Consider the following 26,007-nt stretch of genomic DNA (forward strand, 5'->3'; position numbering starts at 1 on the left):
GAGTCACCCTACTACCTTGACAAGGAACCTTTTAGAAGGAAATACTATAACCCAGAAGCAATATTATCAGAAACTTTTATTTTGTTGTGATTTGTGACTTCACATAAATACTGAAGAGGAAAGTAGTTCAAATTTTTAATTTGCAGACAGAATACAGAAACACATGAAAGATTTGTTAGTATTAACAGCCAGAGAGCCTATCAATAGATCTGCTGTGGAAGGAAAACTCAGCATTTTTTTAAAATAATAAATTAGTTCTTTTTAAATTACATTCTATTCTATGTGTGCAGATGTACATTTTCTGTTGTTTTCCATTTTTGTATTTAGTATGAACACACAGAAAAGGCGAGTTTGTCTGTTAAAATGGATAAGAACCAGACAATAACTCTGAACTAAGACTCACATCAAAAATGTTTTGAAGTGAAACAGCATCTTTCCACTACGTTAAAAGAAGCAAAGTCAATCCCAAACTACAGAATCCTATGGATATATGGTGAGAAAGCCAATCTAATTCCTAATGCTTATATTTACTAGGGTATTGTAAAATCATGTGTTAACAGTTGGATATTTGTAGAAACCCATATTTAGAGATACCAGTAGTTAGACAGAAATCCATAGGTATTAATAGTTTAAAGCAAACAAACAGCAAAAATATTTTTTGTCCAACCAGGCTAGAAAAATCAAAACATGCCAAGTGAATGAAACACATTGAGAACAGAACAAAACTTCTGTGTTCCCCCCATGCCATTCTAGTCGGTCACTGCTTATCTCTCTCCTTCATTTTATCAATGTAGTTCAGCACCTCCAGAGTCCTTTTGCCAGCCAAACTCAGGTACTCGGCTTCAGAAGGAAGGGCAGCAGTCCCGGCCGCGCTGCCGGCGCCCGCGGGCTGCGGGATCTCCTGCGCCGGCAGTTCTTCTTTCCCCGCGGTGCCGGCGGTGCGGGGAGGAGGGACCCCGACTGGGCTGCGGGCTGCGGGCAGGGAGCCCCCACAGCTGCACACCCGCAGGGTGCCACACTGAGTGGCCACATCCGCCTTCTCTACTTCTGTCACAGAGCGCTCAGTCTGCGACCAAACATCACACCTGGTGCTGCGAGTGACGTGCTCTCTCTTGAGGGCTCGGTGTGATGAGCTGCCCTCGGATGGGGCAGCGTGGTTTTTATTTTTGTCCTCTATGGTGCAAAAAATTAAGCCTTTATCCTGAAGAATGTTTGCTTCTTCTCTAGCCAAATTACTGCTGGGCTGGAGAGGCACAGTTCTGGTGTGGAAGCTCTTGGGGGCCTCTCTGCTTGCTGAGAGGTTGGCATCATGTGTCTTCAAGGACTGTTCATTCAGATATTCTGTCTTTTTGGCTGTGTCTTCCTCTTGACACTGTTTGAATAGAATTGTGCAATTGCAACTGTTTAAATAGTTCAATAACTAAGGACTAAGTTAACGACTAACTAATAACTAAGTTAGTCAAATAAACAGAAAGGCCAGAGCTGTCGGTTTAGGTTGTTAGTGTTTTATTTCATTCTTTTCCCAAGGATGTACTCCTGGCTTTCGGTGCCAGTGCAGACCTTCACACTCACGTGCAATGTATACTCACACGCTATGATGTTTTTGTGTTCAACAATGGCTGAAAACACTGTGTGTCAAATCCTTCTGCTTTACAGGCATGTAATGTAAGGCAGCTATACACAAAGGAAGAGCATCTTCCCACAGTCATGCTACTGTAATTCCACATGGCCAGGCATTATCAACAGAACAGACCACGTCTGTTAAACTACTTAGGAAAATTTACAGCTAATAATTTCTTGTCCTCCTCACACATGAACTTGCCTTGTACAAGGCAAAACCATAAGTAAGATTCCAGCTACATCCACCCTTAGATGCCCTCAGGCATGGAGATGTGATTTGAATGAAGCCCTGCCAACCCTCAAAGGTTGTGGGGTGTACTCACTGTGTCAGGACTACAGCTCAAATAGCTCTCGGTCTGCCTTGGAGAGTAACTGTAAGACTGGTTGCTGAGTGGTGACTCCATATCTTGAAAAATAGATGAAAAAGAAAGGCTACTCACCAGAAACTCCCCAAATATCCAATTCTCAAGTACAGCATGTAGAATTAAACATTATTATTTCTGATGCAGTTTTAAGATACTGTTCAAAGAATAAAATGTTAGCAAGTTCAATCTAGGCAATCTAAGGCAGTAGCCAGTTCTTCTCCTCTCAGGAAAACATATCTTAGCAGAAGTTGTGAGACAGGTGTCCCAAAGCTTCAGCTGTGCTATTAATCAGCAGCTGCACCAGCAGCAGAACTGTGCTACCCAAAGCAAGAAGGACTCTGCAGAGCAAGGGCTGTGAGAGAACACAGCAGACTCCATGTGCACACTGGCTGCCATACAAGTTCCATGCTTTTTTCTTGGAGGCCCATGAGAGATCTTCTGCTCTGAAATGCAGCCAGCACAGCTGACCCTACAGCTACAGCTACTGAGGGAGCTGACTCCCCTCCCTCTGTCCACATGTGGAATGACAGCATATAGTCTAATGGAAGAGAATCTCTCTTCAAGGAAAAGCAAACACAGATGGTTCTTAGCTACCTGGTAATGCTACTTGTCTTTTCACAGTGCTGTATGAATCAGAAAAACAAGCCCTCAACAAATGTAACATCCCAAAAAGATCATTCTCCCTGGCTTTAAAAGTAACTGCTTCAATTTCACATGTGGAGAAAAAAAAAAGTAATAATATATAAATGGTACTAACTTTTCTCCATCTCATGAAGACTTGAACTTGTTCCAAACTTAGACTCTTTCTCTCGTGCTATTGTAAACTGTAAAAAATAATGAAGTGTTAATAGTGAGGGTTCAGCTGGATCAGCACCTCGGGTTAAGAGGAACATTCAGTTTCTATATTACATAAAGGAGCCACTGCACTGTACCACAAATTATTTTAAGAGGTATTTGTACCCTGAGCAGAACCATATGTACCTGGGTGACTTCTACAGGCAAAACATCTAACAGACTATGTGCCAGTATATGTATACTGGCACAAAACTCCTTTACAATACTGAAGCATCCTGCATATAATGTCTGGGCACTGCCTGCAGAATTTGATCCTAAGGGTTGATGGGTAACTTACACAATGTATTTCAGGCATCAGCTGAGGTGTGAATCAAAGCACGTGAACTGTGGGCCTGAAAGGGCTGTCTGTCTGAACCACTTCACTAGAAGCAGTTCTTTCTGAACTCCTTTTATAAACAATGATGGCAAAGAATCTTCCACAGAAGTTAATTCAGTGAAGTTATATTCAGTTTCTAACTGTTGTGGATATTCCTTCTCTGCCTCAAACGAATGTTGCAAACAGTAGCTTTGACAAAAAATATGTCTCTTTAAAAAGTTACCTCTTCAAATCCAAAGAGCTGGTTCTGTCTCCAGGCTGTTTCTTTCATGGACTCGTCATCCCTGAGGAATGCAAACACAAAGTTCTCTTGTAAGTGATTTTTCCCTCCTGTATTTTTATTTTCTTTCTGAGTTAAAGTCCTCACTTGTGACTTTTCTGTCTTCAACTTTTATTTTGTCTTCAGTAACCATAAAATGCTTTCCACTATTGATATGACTGAACTTATTTCTGAACTGAGATTTTACACCAAGAATCTGTTTTTCATAAACTTCATTTCTGTTGAAATGCAAAATGGAATTGGAGAGATGGCAGAAGATAGTGCTGTTTTGTAAAATGGAAGATATTATGGATCGGAGCCTTTGAAAACATGTCTTTTGTAAAATATGGGGCATTCACATGTGCTTACTTTAGCCCAGGGAAGATACTAATTTCCTCTGTGGCCAGTGGAATGTGGCAGAGTCTTTTAGGGGGCAAGCCAAAGCAAGATCTTAATTTCAGGAACTCAAAACTGTCCCATGAAGCAGTATTTCTCTGTACTTATTATAGGCAGATGAGCAAAGGTATAAGGGGCTTACCTGTGCATAAGTTTATTCACATTATACACTACTATTTTCACTGGGAAAACTTGACTCCTCGGTAATACTGTTTAGAATTTTACCTTCCTGTCCTCTTGGCAGGATTTCTCCAATTCAGCAAGGTCTCTGCAGTTATCAATAGTTAATAGTTTGATAATTTCCATGGTACTCACCTTTTTTTTCTTGAATAATTCTGCACATTCTCCTTTAAGTTAATCTGCTGATCATGGTGATAAGCAAATGTCTCTAAAATAAAAAAAAGTAAACCTTGATTTTAAAATGTAATACAATAAATGCAATTTGAAAACAAAGCTTTCTGTCAAGTTTTTAAAATAAATAATTGGATTTAAAATTAAGTGATTGCAATCAGAAAATTCATGGTATGTTTTCAGTCAGGGCAGATACATTTGTGGTTATAAGAATATATGTCTTTAAAAGGAGAATAAAACCCAGAACACATGTCCTTTAAATCTTGATACGCACCAATTTTTTCAAGGTTTGCATGTTTTTCTTTCTTTTCACAGGGTATGAAGTAGTGCTGTCCCTCATTAAAGTTCTGCAGGTCGGTTTTATGAAGTCCACTGGTTTCCTGGTAGCTTGCCCTTGAGTCATTGTTACTTTTAAGAAAAACGAGTTCTGGAGTTGTGAAAATGCCTTCAAGGTGTCTGTCTACAGAACTTTTTTTTTTATTGATTGCAGGATAAGCCTTTCCAGTGTTGTAAGGATAATTTCTGTCAGTCATTTGATTTCTAACGTCAGAATGGATGAAAAAAATGTCAGTACTGCTTTGGTTAACAAAAAGATTAAAATGCTTTGTGGAAGGATTATTGTGGATTGGTTGGCTCTCATCTTCAAACAGTGCCAGAAAGGAACAACTACTTCCAACTTGTGGAGCTTTCAGTTCTGCAGTTTCTTTCACAAAATCAAATACCGGTGCTTTTATTCCCTCACAGTTTTCTGATTCGTTACTGGTCATTATGACTGGATTTTTCCTGGCAGAATTCATAGAGTCTAGCCTGGGGGTGGGGGGTGAAGAGGAGTGGGGGTAGAAAAGAAAAAAAATATTTTGCTTAGTATGCAAAGAAGCAAAATACTGACTGCTAACACAACACTTTATAACTTGCTGATAAAAATCTCAAAGACTTCACTACTCATCACACTTGTTTTTGTCCTAAATGAGCATTATTTCACCTGAAAAATTATGTATTCTATTGTATTTAGTTTTTAATTTATAGTAAGATTGGTTTAAAAGGGGGTCTGTTTCATAATATCTCCAAATATACCAAGCCATGGAGCACATCCTCCAGGGTGTGATTTATAAAAGCAGCCACAGTATGTCACTGCAGCTCCACCAGCTGACCAAAGGCAGCAACTTTGGGGAGGGGATTAAAAAAAAGAAAAAACGAGGAAGATAGTTTCCTCTATTCATAAAAGTAGTTTGTTCCTCAAGATTACAGTTCTCTTGGGTACTGAAAAGCCTAATAAGCTCTGTGTACTGCTTTATTTCTGGTCTCTCTAGCAAGTGACTTCCATTTGTACTTGAGATCAGTAATCCTGATTCAGCACAAAACTCCTCTATTGCACTGTCAGGTGGCCAGTCAGACATTTTATTTTGCCCAGACTTCCCTACCCCACTTCTGAGAGTAATGATTTTGAAGATGTTATCATGCAAACATCAGGGGCTTGAAGGTTATCATGCTTTCACTTACTTAGCTCTTAATCTAACATTTTCACTGTATTTTTTCCAGGCCGGATCTGCTGATCTGACCTTTCAGAAACTCTGAGCAAAAAGTTAAGAGTCTTCAGAAGCACAGAGAATTGGCAAAGAAGGACATTCAAAAAATGACCTTTCTTTAAAATGTTTTGAGCAATGCTGTCAATGGAACTTGAAAACTGAAATGTAGTACAGAAAACTTCAGTGGTGTTCTGTTCAGCAAATACTTGGAACTGGATAAAGATTCTACAGTACTTCAATGAAGTAGTTTCCTCTGCTTACAGAAGCCTCCTCAGAACAGTTTTAAAAGGCTAACCACACTAGACTTTGTTCCTGGAGAAAGGAAGGTAAAACTGTTCTGTGAACCAATTCAGAGGGTTCTTCTTAATTCCAGCTGAACATTTTTTAATGCAAAGTAAAAGTTAAGAGTAGATGAGAAAATAAGACATATAAAATTTTTAGTTAATATTTAATGCCACACCTCTCAGAATTACTGAGAATTACTGAATTACAGAATTACGCACATTGATTACATCATCAGTATGTTACATTAAACAATTGTATAAATTTACACTCTACTTTTCACAGTGAAAGAAACTCCCTTCACAAAAGAACTGCCATCTCTTGAGGTATAAGAATTTATGGCTACAATGGATGAAAACAAAACAAGGACAATATAAAGAAAGAAATGGATTTGAAGAACAGTTGGAAAGGAGATGTTTTTAGTGAGCCATAAATGGGTAGAGGATAACAGGAGGTGCCATAAGCAGATGAGTGCAGGCCTGACGGCCGGGGGAGAAATGAAAGGGGAGGTGTAGGTGCAATAAGGTTATGTAGGGCTTTAATGTAAAGATATTAATGAGGAATTGTCCCAGATATACAGCAAGGTGAATGCTATCCTCATTTTAGGTTTTGCTGGAGAAAACCAGGAGAAGCTACAAGAAGAGTGAAAGATAAGGTGGCTGAGAGGAAGCTAATGTGCCTGGTTATCGTGTGACCAGTGAGATTATCAGTCACTTAAGTCCCCAAGCAAACAGGCTGTAGGTACTTCAGGAACAGCAAAATATTATATGGTCTTTTTATGGCTCTATCCAGCCAAAGCTAGACACTGACAGGAACTTTCAACCAGATGGCAGACTCATAGAATAAAAGGAGTAAAGAAAGATTAGCCGTGTACAACCCCTAGATCCAAGGGAAGAGTCCCAGGAAAGAAAATTATATAAAATGTTCAGTACAAATGAGTCTGGCCCTAAACCATCTATGATTAGAAATATTTTTAATCAGCACATACAAAAAGAAATATATTCTTGAGTTCTAACCACTCTTTAAAAAACAAAGTGCATATTCCCATAAAAGTATTATTGAAAAAATTATAGGGGAAAAGAGTTATAGTAGGATCACATATGAAAGAGCAGGAAAGAAAATGCTTTGTTCATGGAATCCCAAGTATAAACAAGTAGGTGGAGTTGCTCAACTGCTACTGCATCAAGGTCATCAGAAAAGCACTTGTAACAGTGACCAGAACTAATGAGACCTGAGGCAGCTTCACTCTCCTTGTGGCTTAGCAAATCTGAGCTATCGTTCAAGGTGAATTTAGTAACACTATCATGTTTGTGATATTGAAAAAATAGATCATGGTTCCAAATGCCTACCCAAAATTCAGCTTTTGCTGCCTTTCAGCAAATTGAAATAGCTTTGTATGTTTAGTCTTTCCATTTCATTTCAATTTCTATTTGAAAAGCATCAAAAATCAGTGAAAAAGACAAGTAGCAATAAGTTTCAGATAATCTTAGTATTTTTCTTAATTAAACTTGACTGTTATTTCCCTCTTTAGTGTAAAATCACTGCCTACCTATGAAATGGTTCAAACAGTTCCTGAAGCACTGTATCAGACTTCCTGAAAATGCACTGGCTTGGAGGTTTAGTATTCCAAGAGTCTTGATCAGGACTATTTCCTGGCTGAGAAAACAGTAGAAGCTATCAAACTCTGAATACACATAATGGCTATAGTCTTTAAAACTTTAAACTTGGGTTTGCAAATAATATACATGTTTTCCCACCATTTTTACTTCTTTTTATCTTTACAGTGGAAGCCCACACCTGCTAACAGCCCGAGTTCTGTATAACTCATACTTTTCCACCTTTGCATATCAATGTTAATATGCAAAATGTCCTTTTAGCACCCCATCCTCCCATAGTATGAACAAGTTTGATAGACTGTAACAAGCTGAAGTTCCACTGAAGATGAGAGAATCAAAAAACTTTGTCTGGAAGGGACCCCAAGAGTCATCTAGTCCAACCTGCTTAAAACAGGGCCAGCTTCAAGCTAAGGCCAGATTGCTCAGTAATGTTCAGGACAACCACCTGCTCCATGGCCTGTTCTTGTGCTTAGCCAGTTTCGTGGTTATTTTTTATCCTGTACAAACAGAATTTCCATTGTTGAAACTTGTGCCTTCTACCTCTTGCCATTTCTCTGTGTACCTCTGGCTCTGTCCTGTCTGTAGCTCTGTTTGGACTGTAGAAGACACTGGTTAGTTCACCCCACATCCGGGTCTTTCCCAGGCAATGAAAGCTCTCTTTGCTCACTCTCTTCATAATCACTACCTGCTCCAAACCCCTAACAATTTATGTGGCCCTTCATTGGTCTTGCAACACTTTGCTCATTTCTCTCTTGTACTGGGGGGGTCCCAAAACTGGACACTATCTCAGACGTGTTCTCACATATGCTGCTCAGAGCGAAATAATCGCTTGCCTTTGACTACTGGGTGTGCTCATTGTAGCAGCACGTCAAGGGAGGTGATTCTGCCCCTCTACTCTGCCCCTGTGAGACCCCACTTGAAGTACTGTATCCAGACCTGGGGCCTCCAACAGAAGAAGGACGTGAACCTGTTGGAGTGGGTCCAGAGGAGGGCCAGAGAGATGATCAGAGGGCTGCAGAACCTCTCCTATGAAGACAGACTGAGACAGTTGGGGTTGTTCAGCCTGGAGAAGTCTCTAGGGAGAACTTACAGCAACTTTCCACTGCCTAAAGGGAATACAAGAGGGCCAGGGACGGACTTTTTACAAGGGCATGTAGTGATAGAACAAAGTGTAATGTCTGAACTGAAAGACTGTAGTTTTAGATGAGATATTAAGAAAGAATTCTTTACTGTGAGGTCATGAGAAACAGGTTGCCCAAAGAAGCTGTGGATGGCCCACCCCTGGAAGTGTTCAAGGCCAGGATGGGTCTTTGAGCAACCTGGTCTAGTGGAAGGTGTCTCTGCCCATGGCAGGGGGGTTGGAAATAGGTGATTTTTAAGGTCCCTTCCAACCCAAACCATTCTCTGATTATTGACCTGTTGCCATGTAGACTTTAGCCAACAGACAACTATTTTGAGTATGATAGCAACAGACAGTTTTTTATTCATCTTATTGTCCATTTATCTGATTCATACCTCCCCATTTTGGCTACCAGGATCCCATGGGAAACCTTGTCAAAAGCCTTTCTCAAGTGTAGGTAAATAATGCCTGCTGTTCTCCCAAATTTACTGAGCTACTAATTTTGGCACAGAAAGCAATTGAGTCCACCAGGCACAGTATGACCTTGGAAAAACTGATGGCTGTTCCCAGATACCTTCTTGTTTTTCATGTACCTTGGAACTGTCTCTGGGAGCTTAGCTCCCTAATCCTTCCAGAGACAAAGGTGAGATGATACTTCCCCAGATCATGCTTACATTTTTGCAGATGAACATAACACATTTCTTGTCACTGGGAAGCTTTCCTGATCACCACAGTCTTACAGAGACGATAGATATCTGCCCTGCAGTGATGTCATCCAACTCCCTCAATATACTTGGATGGACTCTGTCCAGTCTCATGTATTTCTTTATGTCCAGGTTACTATGGATTCTCTAACCTGTTCCTTCACTACCGTTTTGCACCACTCTCCCCCAACTCCCGACTGAGCTTGAAGAATAGCCAGAGAGCAGAACCTGTCTGAAAAACCTGAAGCAAAGTAGGTTTTGAGTGCTTCAGACTTTTCAATGTCCTTTGTCACTATGTCTCAACTCTATTCAGCACTTTCCTTCATTTTCTTTCTTTGATGAAGCATCTAGAGAATTCCTCCTTACTGCCCTTCTCACCCATTGTGATTTTCAGCTCTGACCATCCTAATGGCACCCCTCCAAGATCAAGGCATGCTTCTGTGTTCTTCCTGGGTTGCCCATCCCTCCTTCTACACTTCTTTGCATTTGAGCTCAGTCAGGAGCTCCCTGATTCAGCCAAACTGGCCTCTGGGACCTACACATTCTCTTGCACATTGAGGTAGACTGTCCCTGTGTTTTGAAAGCATCTTTCTTGGGCTCCTTTTTTCTTCAGATTCCTCTGGGTTTCTGCCTACTCATTTTCTGAACAACCCAACATCTTCCTTTCTGAAGACTTTGAAGCACTTCTTCCTCACTTACCTCAAGACTTTATAATACCACTGATGATACACATAGAATTTGTTTTATTATTTCCAACTAATAATACATTTTCTAAAAAATAAAGCATATTGTATTTGCTATTACTTTTCTAAGGATGACTGTTTCAAGAATCCTGAAGTTAACCAAAAAAAATAGTAACATGCATCAGAACAAATAACTCAATTGTTACTTAAAGGTAATGAGTTAAAGAGCAGGCTTTTCTCGATCCTTTTAGAGCACTGAGAATACTGTAAGAACTATGTTACTCACACTGCAAGATTAAAAATTAGGTCATGGGATCAACTGGGATCATACGACACCCAGTTACACCAACTGTATGTTTAAGAAAGCTGTATCTACAACTATAATACACTTCAGCTTTCTTTAACCAATTTTACAAGCCAGAAACAAAAGAAAGCCAGCAGCATGTGACTTTCTGCAGATATCAGCAATGCTGAGAGCTCAGTGTTAAGCTCAAGTTAAGCTTATTTCAGAACAATAAAACAAATACATTTGTATATATGGACTATTCGTTGCCACCAGCCTACAAGAGATGTTGATCATTTATAATTATCTTCACAATTACACTCTATCTATATACAAAACAAAAGAAAGTTAGTTTAAAATAATTCTGTGGAAGTAAAATGTTAACCAAACCTGCTTTTGCAGCTTCTCTTCATAGGTCTGTTCCCAAATGTCGCCCATTAGGTTTGTGTTGAACTTTTCTTCTGGAAGCTGTGTACAGTCAGAGGACTGAAAACCCTAAGAAGACAATGAACAAGCAATAAAAGCTCTTGCTCAGTTGTCTTCTTGTTCCATACTAGAGCCAACATACAGTAATTCAGTTACTTGTGAAAACTAGACAAAACATGGCAAAGAGAATTTTATCAGAAACTGTTTTGATTTAAGCATAAAGTGTAAAGTAATCAAGCCTTTCTATATCTTTTACATCTCTGCACATATGCCACAAGGAAGAGAAAATTTTTGTGTATTTGAATGTCATGATACGACTTTTTCACAAAAAACATAAGGCTATAAGGGCTTATTTCAGGGAAATACATAAGTACCTATTTAATTTGAAGCATGCACACAAATGTTATCCTGTGGAGACATGGATATAAATACATTTTTACCACTAGGTATATAGGTAAATGATCTGCTGAATTGGTTCTGCGACTTGCACTTAAGTTCCTCTTAAAGACTCACTTTTGTTTATGCTTCTCACATTCCATCATTTCACATTTCTGTTCTTTTTTTAATTTACCTGCTGTTGGCCTCTGTTCCTTTCCCATAAGCTCTGTTCTTCATGACTAGCTTAGAGCACAGATATTCTGAAATAATTTGCAAAATGCCTAAAACAAGATGATCCTTCCAGAAATATGTAAGCAATCGCAGGAACAAATACAAAATGTGACTACAAAATAATATATCAAAATAGTCTTAAAGAGGAAGACTTCACATATTTCCGTATCGATGAGACTTGGTCACTCTTTTAAAAATCACTTAAAAATACAGCAATTGCTGAACAATTTTAGTTTCATATCATAGGAAAAATAAACCTACATTATGCTGGTATTTTACTTTCTCTGAGAGATGCTGCCTTCTGCTTTCCAGTACTTGCTTTTGTAACCTTGTAAAATGAACAAAAACAGCCTATGAAATACAAGATCTGTAAGATTAAAGTATTCTGAGTATTAATTTCAAAATAATTTAGAAATATTTTTCCACACATCTTACAAAGGTCTGATTCTTAAGCAGTTGAGAGCAGCCTGTGTGTGATTTGGTCAGGTCAGGGTCTGAAGCTGGATGGGAAAGCAGTGTAAGTGGATAATGTTGTTTGAATAGCCCACTTCTCAAGATAAAACTAGTGTATGTACCTGACATGAGTAAAAACACACCACCTTTTTTTTAAAAATCTCTCAGCTTCATGTGCAGTGTTTTATTCAGAATCTATTTATTTACTCTCTTACAGTAAGAGTATCATTGGAATGCCAGGAGTGATTGTGAAACTCCCTGTTTACTACGGTATGTATATGGTTTCTTAAAACTCCAAATATAAAACCATCATGAAATACCTTTTCCAGAACTTCATTTTAGCATAACTATTGCCTATTTTATACAAGTACCTGTTCTGGAGATCATCTAGGTTTGACTTATGTTGTGTATGTAGTGGTGATGTGGGAAGCTCTAAGTTGTGTCTCCCAGGAAGTTTTTTTACATTTTCAATGATATCCACATGGACTGGTTTCCTCACATTCTCTGCAATGAAATTATTCGGTATGTCAGAGCTGGGCTTGGAGAAACTTTTGAGGTTCTTGAATTTCCATTTGAGTGCAAAAGCTGTTGTTTTAGACTTCTTAATCCATTTAAAGCCATAGTTTTTCTTTCTTTTTCACTAACAATGCAAAAACTCTATTCTAAATGGCATGATAGTATAAAATTATTCACAGTCAGCTGTTGTGTATGGACAGGCTCTGTTGCCCTCCTCAGTCATCTTCTACTTTTCCTCAGCATAGGACAACAAATTTTCCACAATCTGGTTTATGAATATGTCACAGAAAATGAGAGTCATAGAGTCATAGAATTGTTTAGGTTTGAGAAGACCTTAAGATCATTGAGTCCAGCCATTAACCCTGCACTGCCAAGTCCACCACTAAACAATGTCTCTCAGTACCCCATCTGCAGGTAAAGAGTAGGACTGAAGTTGCAGTAATGTTTCTTTAGAAGTTTAATAATGGATTTTAAGAAAGATAATTTGGGTAGAACTGACAAGATTATTCCAAATGCCCAAATGAAAAAGGAAGTGGATTACAAATGGACCCATTCAACAGCAAAGGGAAAAAGAAATCGATATAAGATAAAATTAATGAATAGAAAATGAGGAAGGTGCATAAGTGTATGTTGCAAACATTAACCCTTTCCTGGCCAGAACCAGGACAGTGTACAAGACTTTAAAGGTGATGTAGGCTGTAGCCAAGGTTATTTGATTCGTCTTATGCCCTGACTTTTTATTCAGTCATAAGTTTTGTATTTAGTTACACCTTTTTTATTTAAAAAATAAAACAACACTGAGTATTAAGTTACAAGTGGAAGAACAAGAACGAAAATAAAAGCAGTAATACTTAAGAATAACTGATTCTGAGAAGTCAGAACACTGTCACTCAAAACTCACCGGTGTTCTCTTTTTTGGTTGATATCTGGTTAACCACATAGAGATTAAGAAGATCTAAACTGACTGCTGAACTTTTAGGAGATGATACTTCCAGAAGCTTCATTTTTGATTTAAGTTTCTTTTTTTCAAAGTATTCCTTAAATTTTTAAAGGAGATAATAAGTTTTTGACAAAAGCTTCAACAACAGACTAGAAGTATAGATAGATATTTCTTTTGAGATTAGCAAGCAAGACTTAGTGAACAATTCCTAATAATAAAAGCACATGATTAAGTACCTCTGCATTCTCACACCCTGTTAGCAGTCAATTTATTTTTTATGGCCTTGAAAAAGACTGCAAGTATAATTTGGTCATATTCAGAATAAGTCACCGTTATCTTGATGCCAAAAATTTAGTCCTTAAACACTCATTTCTCATACTTCATGTATAATCACTAAAAACTATTTCTTTCAAATAAAAGATAAATGTGGCAAGAAAGAAGTCTTTAAAAATTTAAACTTGGGCTTTTTAGGCAACTTATAAGATAGTAGGCAAATAAACTAGCAAGATTACATACCAGATGTGCCATCCATAATGACACAAAGAGTTTATTGTTCCCCAAATTTGTCTTTCTTGACAAAGAAAATAGTCTTGTGACAAAAAAAAAAAGACAAATCTCTATGACTGAGACTTCAGAAAGACTTTTTGTTGCAAGGAATAAGAAGAGATACAACTAACACTTTGAATATATCAACCAGATAATTCTGGAAAATTTAGGAAATAAAAAACGTCATTTTGTAGAGACTTAATAACGATCCTAAAATCATTAGCATCAAGTATAGCAGATTAATAAAATAAAACAAGTAAGATTTATTTTTTCTAACTGAAAGACGGATATTGAAAATTGAAGGCTATGCCAAAAAGAGAAAAAAATAGCACTGGCTTTTCTTCTGAAATGTAATTCCTCTCCTGAATGCAGGTTACATGTAACCAATATACCCAACATGTTCATTGGTAACTAATTTTCAGTATAATTTATTATTATCTTTATCTTTCTAGGCTGATTTCATCTGTGGAAAATATCTATTTTTCAGTTAAGAAGTAAAATCAACCTGTGTACAAATCAACACTTCAAAATTTATATTACTTTGGGGTCCACACCCCTAAGATGTATCCACTTCCCTTCAGTGTCCCAGATATTTTCTTCCCATCACCTCTAAATTACCAAATTACTAATAATTGTGTAATAGCAATTACAAAATTACCACTCTGTTTAGTAATTTAGTGCTACATTATTAAAAACAATCCTGACTTGGATCCTTTCCTTATTTCCCTCCTCCACTGAAGCAAATTACATAGTTTTAACATTAATTATGTGGTTTAGACTAGTAATCCCTGAGAAAACAGATATTTTGAGAACTCGTAGGCCTCCAGGAGACTGGGAAAGTGATGAAGACAACAAGCTGCTGATTGGTTCTGCATTCCCTTATGTAAATGTTTTTATTTCAGTGATTGTCTCCATACAGTCAGCCTGTTTCTCCTACTTCTCTGTATGCCTATGCACCTGCTCTGGGCACTGGGGATACCAGCTTCAGTGGTGGAGCTTCCCTGTACTGCCTCTTTCTTCCCTGCTTGGGACACTGACTTCACTTACTGCAGTTATAGCCATTTTCTCTTACTGTTTTCTTCCTCTTTGCTATTTGAAACATCTTCTGCCAGGGATAAGTTTGATTCTCCAGATTCAAAATACAAATAAGCTGGCCTACTTTTGCAAATGCCAAATAAAGTACTTCAATGAGCCTAACACCCTTTAATACAGCCCAGAAGAATAGCTGTGTATGCATGTGTTAGGCCAGCTGACCATGTGGTTGTCACTGTGAGGCTTCAAACAATCCCATGTGTCAGCACATACCAATGTAATATGGTAACAGCAGTAATTCAGTAAAACTTAAATTGGGCACATTCATTCATTCATTCATTCATTCATTCATGCCCTTCTCCGGCTGCCTCCTCTTCCTGCTGGAATTCAGTGTAGTAAACCTAGCACAAGACTTTTGCTCTAAAAGTCAGGTAAAAACATTTCAACTGTTAAGTTACTGTTTTGAATCTCACTCTAGATGCTTTGAAAGTATTATCTAAGTGAATCCACTAAAGCATTTATATAACAATATAAAATCCAAGGTAGCTAAAACTGTTTACCTTTTGCTTTCTCCTTTCCTGTTTTAATATGATTCTGCTCCTAAAAATGCAAATAATTATTATTTTAATTGCAAAAGTATAATCTTGAGTCACGGCTTGAATTGCTCATCAATGTTATTGAGAATTTAGGACACAAATATGTTATGTTGTGTTATGCTATGCTATGTTGTGTTGTGCTGTGTTCTGTTATGCTATGCTAATGTTATGTTATGTTACATGTTATGTTATAATGGATATTCAGGTAGTTAAGCCAATATATCTCTGTTGAAGTCACCTTGACTGATCTTGGTTTACTCAGTTAAGGACAGGACCACATTGTCTATTAGGCTACTACACTGAACATGAAAAAGGAAAACAGAAGAAGCTTTTAGTCATTTGACCGGTAATGCAACATTTCATCAATTTGTAATTTCTTAAAACTTAAGAAATATTTGTCAATATATTATTTTCTCCTAATTTTCTTTGTCATGCTGCAATATAGTTCCAAAATATATCAGCAAAAAACCCAAAGGAGCACTATACAAGCTTTTACCTTTTTGGTACAGAATATTGCGAACCTTCCACAAAAAAGGTAAGAACAATAGTTTGTTACTACAAGGTGCTGTTGTTTGTGCACCCTAGGAGACAATTATACCTTAAACTATGTATCTCACTTGTAAAACTTAGCCTTAAATGCATTGAAATGGATTGCCTACAGGACATAGTGCACAAAATTGGACGTCATGGTCACTGCTATGAGCAGGGTGAGCACGGCTGCATTCCTTGGGTCGGTAAGATTAGGACATTTGTGAGGGTTAGAAATATTGAATATCCCCTCGGAATGACTTTTTTTTCTTTTTCTGTTCTTAAGGTTAGAACAAACTTTCTAAACATGCGCAGATGACATTTGCCCTCGTAGTGGGGAGAAGCCTTAGTAATAGGTAGTTTTTCTGGCACCTCAAATGCAAATCCCAGGCTCACTTAAGGAACCCTGACAGATACTACCAGCAGCAGCAAGCAGCAGGTTGATTTGTATTTGCTAAGTGTGTGCAATACTCCTACACACTGTGTTTTCTTAGAGAGGGTATGACAGACAGGCATTTAGGACAACATTGGGTTTGGGGTTTTGTTTTTTTTTTCAAACTGAAGCTCTCCCTTCCCCCTGCTTCACAGAGGCAATATTCAGAAATCCCATTTTGCTGGGAAGACTTCCAGATGAGTAAGCCATTCTTTTAGTTTGATTCTGCATAGAGTCAGGAAGATTACAAAGTTGTGTTTAGCAACACTGCTTCCCAGTGGCTGGCAAAATCTGTGGGGTTTACATTTCTAGTAGATGGGCAGATGGCACAGCACCTAAAGAAACTTTATGTTATCTTATTTTTTTTTTTAACATTACATCTAAGTTTGTGGTATTTTACTATTTCAGTGCATCTCAATACCTGTACATCTTTTTCTCTAAATGGCAACCACTGCTGTTCGTTGAGGGTGTGAGGAAAGGCCTCACCCAGCCCCTGCCTGTGGAGAAACACTGGGCCTAAACATGCCAGCCCTGCTTGGGGCGGGATGGCTGTGCCACCACACAAACCACAGCGCTGCCCAGCCTGTGAGGGGACACCAACACAGCACGGAGCTGTTTCTGTCAGCCTTGGAAGAGTTTCACTCACCGACTGCCACCAACCCAGTTCATTTTCTGCTGCTGAGGAGGGAGGGAGGGAGGGCTGGAGGTGGGGGCGATGGCCACGACAGAGATGGTTTGCAGCCCCCCAGCAGGGCCACAGGGCCCTCCTGCAGGGCCTCCTCCTCCCTGGGAGCACCAGGGCAGCTGCTCTCCATGTCCCCAGGCTGGCAGAGAAGGAAAGGGTGGTGCAGGGACAGACAGCCAAAGGGGAAGGATGCAGAAATCAAGCAAGGCAGCTGATGGGGAGGAAGTGATACTCTGGTTGCTGCTGCTCCTCCTCTACCCACCATGTTTCCATACAGGCTGCTGCCAGAAGCCATTGCTCTTTTGCAAGGGGGGGTCCTTGCAAAAACCTCTTGCTGTCCCAAGTGAACTGATTTGTCTTTCAGGGCCAGCTTGTCTTTGCTACAACCACCATACTTTTAAGGCAAGAGAGAAGCACCTTCCTCCCCATCCCGCTCTTCCTCAGGTAACTTAGGGGCAACAAGGGAATCAATGAGCATTTTCTACTAGCAAGTGTTGTTGCCCTTGGGTCTGTCTGATGACCTTTTGTGTGCAAATGTGACAAACCCTCCAGGAGAGATGCAGAGCTGCAGGTGCTCCCTGTGCTCCCAGGGCATCTTAGCAGCAAAACAGCTCCACTTGCTCCCTTCCCTGTGACTCCCTGCCATTGTTTCAGCAAGTGAAGGCACCCATTTACAAAACAATCATCAAATTTTACATGAATCTTTTCCTGTGGCATTTCTTTACTGAGTTATCTTTAGCCTAATGTTTCTCAGGGTACTAAAGTTTGCTTAGCATTAGTACATCAGTGGGAAGGATGCTCAGAGTAGATATTAGGAGCCTAATATTAAAAATGACCCAAGATTTTTTTCTTTGTAATACTTCTAATTTGATTAGGGTGTTTATAGAATCTGAATAGTATGCATAATTGTTTATTGTAACAACGTTAGATTAAAATCATCACAATAAGTAATATCTATATTTTAAGTCTATGTGCCTCTACAGCTCATATGATAGATGACAGAATGAAAGTTAATTTAACTAATTTCATCACTTCAAACATTAATTTTTATTTTCAGTTCCATCTAATGTAAATGTTTCACATGTTCATACTATGTCTAAGATGAAGTTTCATGCCTAACATATTCAAATACATTTTACTTTTGTTTTTCTAATACATCATGTTTTCTGTATCACCATTACCCTTACTTTTCTATAGTATTGTCTAGATTTAAAGAAAAAAGTGCACTTTTCTTTATGTTTGATTTATTTAGTCTGGAAGTTAGCAGTTATTTGTAGAATCCTGGAAAAGTGACACAGCAGCTTCAATTAATTATTTTTCAACATAAGAAATCTTCTCCTCAAATTATTTTCTGCAGATAAAGACCTTTCAAACATCCATAAAATAAAGAATCGGTTCTTTTTTGAGGAAGGCAAAGTAAACAATTAAATAAAACCTGAGATGTATATGACTATATTTCCAGTATCTGCATATTGTGCCTTGGCTGTCAACATTTGAAAAGTTTGAAATAATTGTTTTGGATGTCTGAGTGACATCTTAATTTTCAAGAATTGCAGGTCATTATTGTTAATTTTTAAAAGGTCATGAGAATGAGCTTCATGGAGCTTAGTTGATTTTCTGGGAAGTGAAGTAAGTATAGAAGAAAGAGACTTTCTCTATGTGTCAAAAACTGAAGTTTAAAGATTTCCCCTTTTTCTAACTTTTACAGCCACCCTTCAGAATAACTGCCTCTCATGTTGTTTTGTTAAGAAAGTATTATACAGGATCTTCTTCAGAACAGCTTTCCAACCTCCATCACTGGAGTTTTCCTCTCTGATATGCTTCTTCATTATCAGATCAGCTCTAGATACAAGTGACATAGCAAAGCAGTTCAAAGTAGTGTACCATTTATCTGATGTAAGAATGCATTTCTACAGAAGGCTGGTGTTGAAGTGTTGACTGTGCAACTCAAAGCATCCAGCTTTAAGTAAGTAAGTAAGTTTAATAAGTAAGATGCAGAGTAACTGAAATGCTTTTGAATCTCTATCCAGGGTAGGAATTTTTGGTACTTTTAAATATCAGTATGCACTTATTTAGGTCCCTAAATATCAGGGAATGCACAACTAATACTAGGAATGCACAACTAAAAGAAGCCTGACTGTTCCAAGTGGAAGCTTTCCTTTGGCAAATGCAGTGCTTAATCTTTGTCTACAGAGTTGCATGTAAGTGATCTATGTCCATTTCCTCCTTGAGAGATCAGTTTATGAAGAAATAAAGCAACACTATCTGTGGTGTTTTACACTAACCTGGTTGATTGTTCTGCCCCAAAAAGTTCTTTTTAAAAGATGGTTGTGATATTGCAAAGTCATAAGAGTCTGAGGAGGTTTAAAACAGAGGACAAAACTTGATTTAAAAACAAAGTTGCTCCTTTTAAAAGCAGCTCCTCTTGAAAGACAGACCTCTCTTTCAACTAATTTAATGAAAGGCCCTTCCTCTATTCACCTTAAAAGGGTATAGAGACAGTAGATAGTAGAGAGGCTAAACAGTTTCCAAACATAGCAAACTGGTCAGCTCAGAGAGAAGCACTTAATCTGCCTGGGTCAAAATCCAATGCCCATCTGGGAAGAACACGGGATTCGATCTACATGGCAAACCACCAGCCAGGACAGTACCACTGACAACAGTAGGTTGACACATTGCTATATGAAGCAGATGCCATTCTTAGCTCGTGTTATTTAGATGGAATAATTTTTCACTGAATGAACCCTCAAGACTAGGTGCAGTCCTTGGCTTGATGGAGAACAACGCACGACATCTGTTTCAGAATCTTGTGCTGAAAACCCCATTTTATGAAAACAGTATTTCTATAAAGATTAAAAAAGACCAAAGAATCCTCTGCAGATGTGCTAAATTCCAGTAAGGAAACAATGTCAGTCTTGTTAAGAACAAATTAGGAGAGGGAGCTAAAAGAATTAAATCTTTAAATGTGCTAGGAAAAAGCTGAAGGATACCAGACTTGAAAAAAGAAACAGTCTGAACCACAGCAAACAGCTATACTGCATTCAAAAGAAGATAACAGTAAGGAACATGAACTCTGAGAAACACAAAAATACAATTACATAGGCCAAAAAGAATTTGGGAAACAACTAGGCAAAGGAACCAAACTACTAAATCACTCTTCTTCACATCAACTAGGAGCAAAAGCTTGCTAGGGGGCCAGTTGAGGGCCAAGGTAAAATGTAAGTGCTCAGAAGAGACATGGATGTTACAGAAAAGATAAGTTAGTCTTCTTGCATCGGTACTCATTGATGAGGAAACTGGGGAGAACTTTATGCAGGAATCCTTTCTGGAGAACTCAGTGAGGATCAGTCCAAAGTGAAAATAACAACAGATAGTCAAAATCATCTTAACCAAGACAGAACAAAGACTAGCAAAGCACCAGGACTAAATGGTATTCACTGGAGTTCTATAATGAAGCACTATGACCATGTATAACTTGATTTTGGAGTAGTTTTAGAGAGTAGAGGGTAGCAAATGTGACAATTTTGAGAAATAATAAATCTGCGGCAATCCAGAAAGCTTACTTCTGCATAAAAAAATTGCAGGAACTATAATATAGGTCAGCATGTGAAAAGCTGACCTATAGTGTACCTTCTGCAGACAGAATTTGCTGCCTCATAAACATGTAGAAAAGAGCGATTGCTGTTGTCTTGATGGATTTAATTAAGGCTGCTGACAACATCTGTTACTTAAGGTTTTAAGAAAACTAAGAAGCAATGAAATAAAAGGGAAAGTCCTGCCATTTATTAAAATGCAAAAGAAAGGGAGGAGAATATTTAGTTCTGGTATCGCTGTAGTCAATGGCTGGGGGCTGATATGGAATAGAGGTTGACAAACTCCTGAGATGGGAAAGTTGCTGGGTGAGAGGAGAGTGGGAGAGAGTGAGGAAGAGTGAGCTCCACTGCTGAATGCCTCTTCCAGAACAGGCATAGGTGGCCATAAAGTGGAGCCTGTGGGAGTCAGGGTAAAATCAAGATGAAAGGAGGGATTCTTCATACATGATATGGTAGATCTGAGGAATTGCTTGCCACAGACGTTATTATTTGTATAAGAGTTTACATTATTTCAAGAGAGACTGGACAAGTACTTTTAAGAGTAGAATATTTAACAGAAAAACCTCTCACTCACAAAATTCTCACAGTTAAAAAGGGTCAGAGGTTGGGAGAGTATGAAGCTGTAGCAGGGGAGGCAGCATCACATGTAATTGCTATTCTTTTTCTTCCTTGGGTATCTGCTTAGAGCTATTGTTAGAGGCAGATTCCTGTGCTGGATGGAGCACTGGTCTGAACCAGTTTGCTTCTTCTTAATATTTAGAAGTCTCCCAAATAAGAGTTAATAAATAAACTACAGTAGATGATCTTTGTGTTGTCATACCAGCTGCAAACCCTCAAAAATTCTTGAGGTATGACAAAAGGATGGCAGCAGATCCCGTGTTTGGGGTGTAGGAGTAGAAGAGATTATTTTCCTGGATTTATTCCTGCCTGCACTTTTGCAGAGTCAGCACCATTGCTAACTGATACCAGCTACATGATTTTACCACTTTTACCTGTACTATTGCACTTGGCATATAGCTTATTTAAAGTGTTCACAATGCACTTGAGAAAAGGTTTAATAAGGTAGCATTAGCATTTTCTTCAGATGAGCTGAGAATAGAAACCTTAAACAGAAAGAAACTCAAAGTAAAACCTGAAAAACATATGTAACATATTCAAGACTTCTGAAAGCATAAAAAAGACACACACTGATTCAGCTGAATTACCTGTATGAAATAAGAAATAAGCTTAACAAGAAAGAGGAATATGTCTAAAAAATACAGATATTTAAGTTTTTAAGTATTTAAGTGTAAATACTGAAATGGTAATTCTTTGTCTGAGATCCTAACTTGGCAGTTTACTGTGGTTGGAACAGCTGACATTGATCTTCTCCATCCTTGGCCTTTTCCCTGTCCCTCTCTCTTCGTAAAGGGAAAACAACTTGTTTACACTTCTTTCTAGAGCTGTATTCTATCTAGAGTCTCACTGTTCTCAGAAGTCAGAATTGTTTGTGATTGGTCTGCTATTGAATGTCCCATCAGTCAAATTACTCAAATCCTTTATGGATAAACTATCAGAACCCACAAGTCATACAGGGTTCAAATTTACAGCAGCAAGTATGCATCTCCCTAAAGACAGAGTAAGGGAAAGAGGACTCCTGGTGTGGGAATGCCCCCCATTTACACCATCTCTGTGATGTCTACACTCAGGAGCCAAACAACAGAGTAGGATCTCCCTATTTCCTCTCTCCTCTCTTGCCATAACACACCTCTGGCTATTCTGGGTACCCTACAGCCCCATTAGGACCAAAAGAGTTGGAATCAACTGCTCGGTAGGATCAGGCCAGTCTCACCCCAGTGACACTTTTTCGACAAGCTTCTACATCTGTGATTTTAAACCTGAAGCTCCTTGCTTGGCTTAGATCTCCAGATCCTAAAGGAATTACAGTGTCTGGATATTCTACTGAGGTATATGAATATAGTCAATAGCTTCTCTAAACTAGACTGAATAAGCAGATAATTTCTGCTGATACAAACTTGAAATCAAATGTCAGGGTATCTTATCACCCTTTTCTGATAAAAACATCAAATTTGTCATAGGTGTGCCTTGACATTGCAAACTCTTTCTGTGGGTGTATTTCTGTACTTATGTAAGTGATGACATTAAAGTAAACAGAAAATTTGGAAGTACTTCAGAGTAAGGTATTTACTTGATTAATGGCTTGTATGTTCATCCTCTCTTGAATCTGGCTCAAGCTGAGTCCTACTATTCCCACACCACTATGATAAAATATACAGCTCAAAATTAAAGAAAATAACAGATGCTCACAGCTCACCATATTACAGTACATCATATTTTAGACATTATTTACAGTTCAGTATTAGTATTTGAAAACAACAAGCACTGTGTGGATTCATGACATGTTTTACACATACTCATCCACATAGAAGCTGCTATGTACTGTATACATGACCTATGCATATCTAAATATTAAAGATCATAAATAGTAATGATTTAAAATGCATAATTTATATCTATTTTTCAGTATCTTTATTTTTTATTTTGTATGTCTTTATGGCACAGTGGATAACTCCATAAGCAGTGAGGAAATTCCGGTTTACTGCACACTGACATAATGGCTATGGGACCTTCTGTTAGGATCATATAAAACATCAGGTAAATGGCCTTTTGCTTAAAAAGTTGCACGCTTTGTTTTTTCAAACACTGAATCAAAAGATACAAAAAATGATCATGGAGTAGGACTGATTGATATCTCTTGCGTAATTGCCTTCACATTCCAATTCCACTACCTCCACTGCAACCACACAGTTGTGCAAGGACCAAGTGCTGGTGTGGGAGCCAGTGGGCATAAAACAGAAGAGAAAAAAGAGGCATCAGTTGCCATGATTACACTCTAGTTCCTACATATTCAAACATTCATGGACGTTAGTCACTCTAATACTCAGTATTGCCATTTCTTTTTCCTCCTCAGTTATTAGTTCCTGCACACAAGTTATTTTAATGCATTTGGTGAAAACTAACCATATGACTAAAAAACAATCATTTGACACTAACAAATGTGTTTTTCCTTTAGAGAGGATAAACCCCCAAACATTCTGGTTCTAATATCAACACCCCTCCAATCTCACAGCTTCAATTACTCAAACTTCACTGAGCACTGCACCAATATTACTGCAGCTTTATTAATTATTTTTCGAGTAATATTGTGAACTTTTATTATGACTAAATGTAGTAAAATTGCTGCCTTCAGCATTAAAAAAATATAAAAATCTAACACCTAAGGCCATGCTTCACAAAGAGGAGTTTGTGCACAGACTACTGAGCAGGACTGTGGCAGAGCAAAACTCTTGAGGCAGCAAGAACAGAAGAAAGAGAGTATTTAAAACAACAGTTTAGGCTTTTCTTCATGCTTTCAAAAGGAGGAAATACATTCCTTTTATTGACTGCAACACTGCACGGTCAGATTTGCTTCACTTAAATGTTCCCACAGATCTGACTGTGGGGTGTACGTCTGCACTAACCACCAAGCCACCAGAAATTTCAGTCGTCCAGGATCTTGCAAAGCGAAAGGTCAGCAGACATGCAGAACCAAAAGAGATCTGTAAACTTTCCCCTTTGTAAGAAAACGCTAGAGTAATGGAATATTGCAAATAGCTGTGGTTTGGCAAAATCTTAGAGTATGCTGTGGTACACACAAGCCAGAAAGAGAAGTATGCAGTTGGAGATCATGATTAAAAAAACAACAAAGCCTAAGTAAAGCAATTTCTTAGCCAGTGTATCTTGTGTCTGTGCACTGAAAACCCTTCCTATCTTACTGACAAAACAACCTGCAGTGAAATCAGGCCTACCTCCTAACTGAAAGTTAGCTGAACTGCACTAGGTCAGATTTTGACATTTTTCTAGCTTTATTTGAGTTATTCAAAAAAAAAAAAAAAAAGGCTAGAAAGGTCTCTGTCTAGATCTCTAGCCTGTCCTCACTGGTAAAAATACAATAAACTCCAAAATTACCCCACATCTTCTCTAAGTAACTGTTCAGCCCATTGTAGACAGAATTTGTGCAAGCTCCTAGGAAGAAATGAGAAATAGATGTTTCTTGGTCTTTTCCTGCTGGTCTTGGCTTATTGGACTTTTTGGAAGGCACCCGGATGTTGAGATAAATGATGTCTGATTTTTAAAAGCAAAGCTTGCTCGCTCTCAAATCAAAGATATCATTCCTTCATCCTGAAGCTTCTGTTGCTCTCTAAACATCATCACTGCACCCTGCTCCCACTAAAGGGGGCTGCTTTATAACAGTAAAGTGACTTAGCATTTGCTGAGTTACCGAGAGACAGGTGGCCTTACTCTCCATTTCTAGGGAAAGGCCGGGCTGCTCAGCACTCCTATATGCTCAGCACATTCTTAAATTCTGCTTTTATATACACAGCCTAAACTAATGCTTTATCATACACCATCTTATACAGCTCCCTTACTACTACATTTTCAAGGTGTAAAAGAACCTGAAGTATTTTTTAAGTACTCTGATTCTCCCCCTGCAGTTTCAAATACAGCACCTTTTCCAAACAAGGTAAGAAGTAGAAATAAGAAATTAGGAAAAGAGAAAAAATAAAGCATCAAGACGACTGCCTTTACGGTTGATTCCTTTGTGCGAAATTAGCCGGGTTTTGCTGTAGAGGCCGTGCGACTCGGTCGGGGTTGTTTTGGGCTGCCAGAACACAATACCGGTTTCCTTTCGGCGAGCGGACAGGAAACAAATTACGCGAATTGTGCAGGCGCTGCCCCGGAGCCGCCGAGCCGCCCGACCAATTTCCGACCCGGGGCCGCCCGAGGCCACCGGCTCCGGCTGTGCCCGCCTTCGCCCGCGTCAGTCCCGCACCGGGCCCCCCCCGCGACGGCGCTTCAGCTTCCCCGCCCCGGGAAGGCTCGGGGTCGCCGGGGGTGACGCGCTGCCCGCCGGGGCTGCCGCGGGGACCGCGCTCTCCCCGCTGCCGCCGTCCCCTCCTCCCCCCGTGCCGCTGGCGAGGCCGCGGCCGGGGCCGGGGGCGGAGGCGGCGCCTGCTCTACAGGGCAGGCGGAAGGAAAGGGCGGACGCAGCCGGGGGCGAACCGGAGCGCTGCAGGGCCGAGCGCCGGGGGACCAGAGGTGCGGCTGGAGCCAAGCGCCGGGAGACCCGCCGCGAACGCGGGGCAGGGCGGAGCTCCGGGGCACTCAAGCTGCTGCCGCTACCGGCGCTGGTGCGGCCGCGCCCCGAGCTATAGCGGTGCGGCCGCGGCGGCC

General features: G+C 39.3%; 1 protein-coding gene across 6 annotated transcripts; it reads right to left on the reverse strand.

Annotated features, from left to right (window-relative positions):
• Positions 1-58: 58 nt before the first annotated feature.
• CUNH12orf40 (chromosome unknown C12orf40 homolog) lies at positions 59-25,460 on the reverse strand. 6 transcript variants are annotated; one of them, XM_051805218.1, is made up of 13 exons: positions 25,357-25,460; positions 15,459-15,498; positions 13,282-13,417; positions 12,236-12,368; positions 11,673-11,739; positions 10,767-10,871; positions 7,520-7,626; positions 4,437-4,969; positions 4,127-4,199; positions 3,380-3,440; positions 2,743-2,809; positions 1,944-2,026; positions 59-1,372 (listed from the first exon to the last, which is right to left on the reverse strand). In XM_051805218.1, exons 3-13 carry the CDS (start codon positions 13,382-13,384, stop codon positions 758-760), a joined length of 1,947 nt encoding a protein of 648 aa, XP_051661178.1. In that variant the 5' UTR covers positions 13,385-13,417; positions 15,459-15,498; positions 25,357-25,460; the 3' UTR covers positions 59-757. The 6 variants fall into 6 exon arrangements, with proteins under 6 accessions (XP_051661178.1, XP_051661177.1, XP_051661174.1 ...); XM_051805217.1 differs by lacking the exon at positions 25,357-25,460 and adding an exon at positions 17,399-17,432; XM_051805214.1 differs by lacking the exon at positions 25,357-25,460 and adding an exon at positions 17,102-17,253.
• Positions 25,461-26,007: the final 547 nt, after the last annotated feature.

Source organism: Manacus candei, unplaced genomic scaffold (genome assembly GCF_025592945.1).
Source record: "Manacus candei isolate 608988 ecotype Guabito, Panama unplaced genomic scaffold, ASM2559294v1 h1tg000063l, whole genome shotgun sequence".
In the NCBI taxonomy this organism is placed as follows: Eukaryota; Metazoa; Chordata; class Aves; order Passeriformes; family Pipridae; genus Manacus; species Manacus candei.

Coding starts and splice junctions, on each gene's coding strand:
- CUNH12orf40 (XM_051805213.1), bottom strand. CDS start 17,857: ATGCCACAGGAAAAGATTCATGTAAAATTTGATGATTGTTTTGTAAAT. Junction 7,627..10,766: donor AAGAGAAGCTGCAAAAGCAG/GTTTGGTTAACA, acceptor CTGTTTTCTCAG/CCAGGAAATAGTCCTGATCA. Junction 4,970..7,519: donor CTGTTTGAACCATTTCATAG/GTAGGCAGTGAT, acceptor CCCCACCCCCAG/GCTAGACTCTATGAATTCTG.